Below are 4,151 nucleotides of genomic sequence, written 5' to 3' on the forward strand. Positions count from 1 at the left end.
CAGCAGGCAGCGGGGCTGTGATGCTCTTTCTTCACGCGTTCATGATTTGAACCGAGAGAGCAAATACTTTACTTTCGCGTTGTGGCAAAACACAAATAAATAGCTTAACCCTACAGTTGTAAGTAACTCAGGGAAAAGGTGGATTTTTCTTATTCTTTTTTTGGAGAGGGGGGTGGATTTTTCAACGTTTCTTCTTCTCCCTATAACCCTACTACTCATCTCTCGCCGGTCAGTGGGATGGTGTGCATGTCGTCCCGTGTCGTGTCCACGTCAGCATGGGAACTGCGGTGTCCAAGAGGAAGACTTTGAGGAACGATGCGATATCTTCTGTGGCGGCGAAAGTTCGGTGAGTTTGTTTGACCGGGGAGCCGCCGTGTTCTAGTCGGGTCGCGTGCGCGGCGGTTTGGATGGATGGATGGATGGATGGTGGTGGAGGCGAGCGCGCGCTGCCGGGGCGCGGGAAGTGTCCGTGAGGCACAATTGGATGTGCCTACTAGTATTGTGCGTAAAAAGTATTCAGGTTGAATTTGTATTAATACAAAAAAAAATTGGGGTTAATTTGTCGATTGCACAAATTCATTTTAAATGGATATGTATTGGCAGTTGGTTCCTTATGATAATCAATAGCCGTAGAATCATGGCTATTCCATACATTATTGCATTGTGCTATTCATCCACCCAGCTGCATTATAATAAGGTGTCTAATAACCCAATAATGAAATGCTGCGACTGGCGGTCAGCTCTTGTCATGTCAAATAATTTTTAATATTTAGTAAAACATCTCCAATTTTGTCCACGAGATTCACACACATCCTTTGTGCGCGCGACGGGATGGAATTCACAGCAGCACGCGAAAAACTCCCGCTGATGATGAGACAGACAGCAGGTGGATCAGGAATTAACGAACTAATTGAACTTGAGTCACAAGAACTTCCAAGGACCATCATATCCTTTTATATGACACGAACTGATTGGACGAGAGCACAAGGACTTCCAAGGGCTTTTGACCCCGTTTCACCTTTTGTATTTTGATATTGTATTTTGTATTTGATTGATGCACATTGTACTGATATTTCTATAAGAAGAGGACGAGGGGTCAATGCACCCAATAAGATACTTGAATCTCATTGATAACATATTGATTATAGTTGAATCACTGATGGTTCTCCTGTAAAGAAAGATGGTTTAAAGGGTAATTTCACCTAATAAGGTATTTGCATTCCTATAACCTGGAATATTTCCATTGGTACTTTGCTTGTATTACACCCGCAAAGGAAGAGTTTAAAGGGTCATTTCACCCAATAAGGTACTTGCATTCCCTGCACACTTAAAGGTTTAAATTAATATGTTTAAACACTTACCTACCAAATTGAAATGATAAACTGATATAGAGTTTACTGAAATGATAAACTGATATAGAGTTTCCTGATCTGCAATTGCAGAAGAAAAGATAACGAGTTACTCACAAAAAAGGGGATACATCTAATATCCAACCTTAAACCTAGCTTTTAGCTAGTGATAACCTCAGAGTCGTCTGAGCCGAACCTAATGTGTTGATCCAATCAACCTAGGACTTGATATCGAACTAACCCTCCCGAAAGAAGGAGTGGTTAATGAAAGAACCTAAAAGGGATACTTCACTTTACCTCACACTACTTCACGTTTGTATCAGTGGCGTAACTCTGTTCTTAGTGGTGCGGGGGACAGATTAGGGGGCGTGGTCAGTGAGTCGCAGGGTACCTCATTTTTTTTTTCTAATACCAGGCGTGCAATACGCATTTCCCCAGGCGGTGGCGCCTCTTGTAAGAGGTGGTCATCGTGGAGCCAGGGCTTGTCCGGCTCCACGTCCGCTAATTTAATATAATGATACTAGTGAAAAATGTTCAACTCCGTCAAAAACAAACGAGCTGCACAGGCATAATAAACTGTAAGCAACATATACATGTCTGCACTTAACTGTCTTTTCTCCACTACAAAGTGCCTCTCGGGTGCACAACACATGAACAGATCAGTCACCTGACTCCAATGCAGGTGCTCGCATTATATATATATCGAATGTATCATTATTATTATAACACATGAACAGATCAGTAGGGTGGGCACTTGACCTGCAGCACTGCAGCGGGTGTACCATAAATCTAATGTATTATTATTATCAAAACACAACTCACCATAATGCATAATCCAAAATCCCAACTTTGAAACATGTCAACTTGAACACAGTCGCGTCATCGCCTCGTGTTTCCATGCCAACACGCGAGAGTCACCTGTCATGCCAACACGCGAGAGTCACCCGTTGCGACAAACGTATTTCAAGTATGACTCCTGTTCATTAAAAGAAGCTTTATAGGTCGTAGGCTCCTCTTCTGGCTCAGGTATTTCCCCGTTGCAAAGAAGCCATCCAAAGACGTTTGTTTTGTTTCTCTTAACACATCCTTGCAAACGTTCGCTCGCATCCCAAACGCGGAAGTGAAAGTGAAATTCCATTGGTTCTCCCAGTCCACGTGACCATCTCTAGCACTTCAATTGGCCATAGTGACCGACATAGACACGATGAAGACCTGAGCTCAGAGATGGAACAAGCAGCTGAGGTGGTCCAAGTGCGTGCGCGTCACCGTTTATTATCATGTAACATTGTTTGCATGTAAAAACGTGGGAGGACAATAACTCCATTCTGAAACCATGCAGGGGACTTTTCCCGGGGACCCCCCCCCTAAGTTACGCCCCTGGTTTGTATGTATTGCAATTGTCTAGCTAGCACGCTGTTTGTGAATAAATTACCGGTCACTGTTATAACCTTGTCTCTGGTCTACTATTCCTTTAACTGTGCATATCACTCCTCTCCTCATTCGAACCTAGAACTGGTCCATGGCGAACAGCTGTTACTGTTAATGACACAAGTGCTACATTATGTGCAAAGGTTTTGTTTCATCAGCTTTGGACCACTATGGCATCTCCATAATTTTCTGGTCATTACCATGAGGTCACTATGATTGGTATCATGGTTTAAATGAGATGAAATCATGGATCATATTATTCAAGTGCAACATTAGCACCATGGTGATACATGACCTTTGCCATGGCAGTCAGGGACGTGCACAGGACTTTAGAGGGGCAGGTGCTCAAAGGGCACTGGGCCTGTGCACGTGCGGAGCGAGTGCATGAAGCACGCAAGCCCAATTTTTGGGGGCCCTTTTTGGGCGGGGGGCCCCGTTTTTATGCTTTTTGGGCGTTTTGGTGATCAAATATTAATAAATTAATAAACTATATAATCAGTGCAGGAGCTCACTTATCCTTGAAATACACTTTTCTCACTGACTTAAAAGGCCCATACATCTCCATAAATGTAAAAAGAAAAAATATTATAATAATAATAATAAAAATAAATACTTGGCATGAAAAGGGCACTTTTTTATAAGGCACAAAAGGGCAGGTGCTCGAGCACCCTTTGGGCTCTATGTGTGCACGTGCCTGATGGCAGTACCATGGTGAGACATGACCTTTGCCATGGCAGTACCATGGGGAGACATGACCTTTGCCATAGCAGAACCATGTTGAATTATTTATACAATGGCTGGTGCCAGCCAGGGCAACACTAAAATTACAATTAAACGACCACGGTACTGTCACTCACTACCATACTGTATATGCTGGCATTCTCTACTATACGAGGCGCATTCACATCATTCTTCCCGACAGTTTTAGTGGTTCGGCTCTTGTATAAACACATGGTTTACAGTGACTAAGCTATGACCTGATTACTTCTATTGACATTTTGGTCATTGAGCTGTCATGAGTCACGACTTCACACCGCTCTCTCTTGATGTCGTGCGTGTCGTGTGTGTTTCCTGAGAGGCTGCACGGTGACTAACAAAGGGGATGGTTGGTATGAGATGCAGCCAGTAATGTCGCCCACTTACTGACCTCGCAAAGGCCGTCTGAAGCTATATAGTACACAGAAGAGCCACATCATGCACTCACTCACTGATGTAAACACACACACACATAGTACACAATGACCTTTACATCAACGTATACGGCCACAAACCACACAAATGCGTATGCATGGATTTGTATCTAGTGTTTTTATTTCTTCCTTTATCTAGCTCTCTCTCTCTGTCTCTCTCTCTCTGTCTCTCTCCCTTCCTCTC

The 4,151-nt window shown here is 43.4% G+C and overlaps 1 protein-coding gene across 1 annotated transcript in view; it reads left to right on the forward strand.

Moving 5' to 3' along the window:
* Nucleotides 1–275: 275 nt before the first annotated feature.
* The window catches only part of LOC311248456 (NMDA receptor synaptonuclear signaling and neuronal migration factor-like), a gene marked incomplete at its 5' end in the record, with an annotated part of 64,048 nt that continues 60,172 nt past the window's right edge, over nt 276–4,151 (forward strand). Inside the window, 3 exon segments of the mRNA XM_084339332.1 lie at nt 276–346; nt 2,519–2,600; nt 3,482–3,488. Of these exon segments, the coding sequence (XP_084195458.1) occupies nt 276–346; nt 2,519–2,600; nt 3,482–3,488 (160 nt within the window).

The sequence above is a fragment of the Notolepis coatsorum genome (genome assembly GCF_963971535.1).
Source record: "Notolepis coatsorum genome assembly, contig: SCAFFOLD_246, whole genome shotgun sequence".
Taxonomy (NCBI): Eukaryota; Metazoa; Chordata; class Actinopteri; order Aulopiformes; family Paralepididae; genus Notolepis; species Notolepis coatsorum.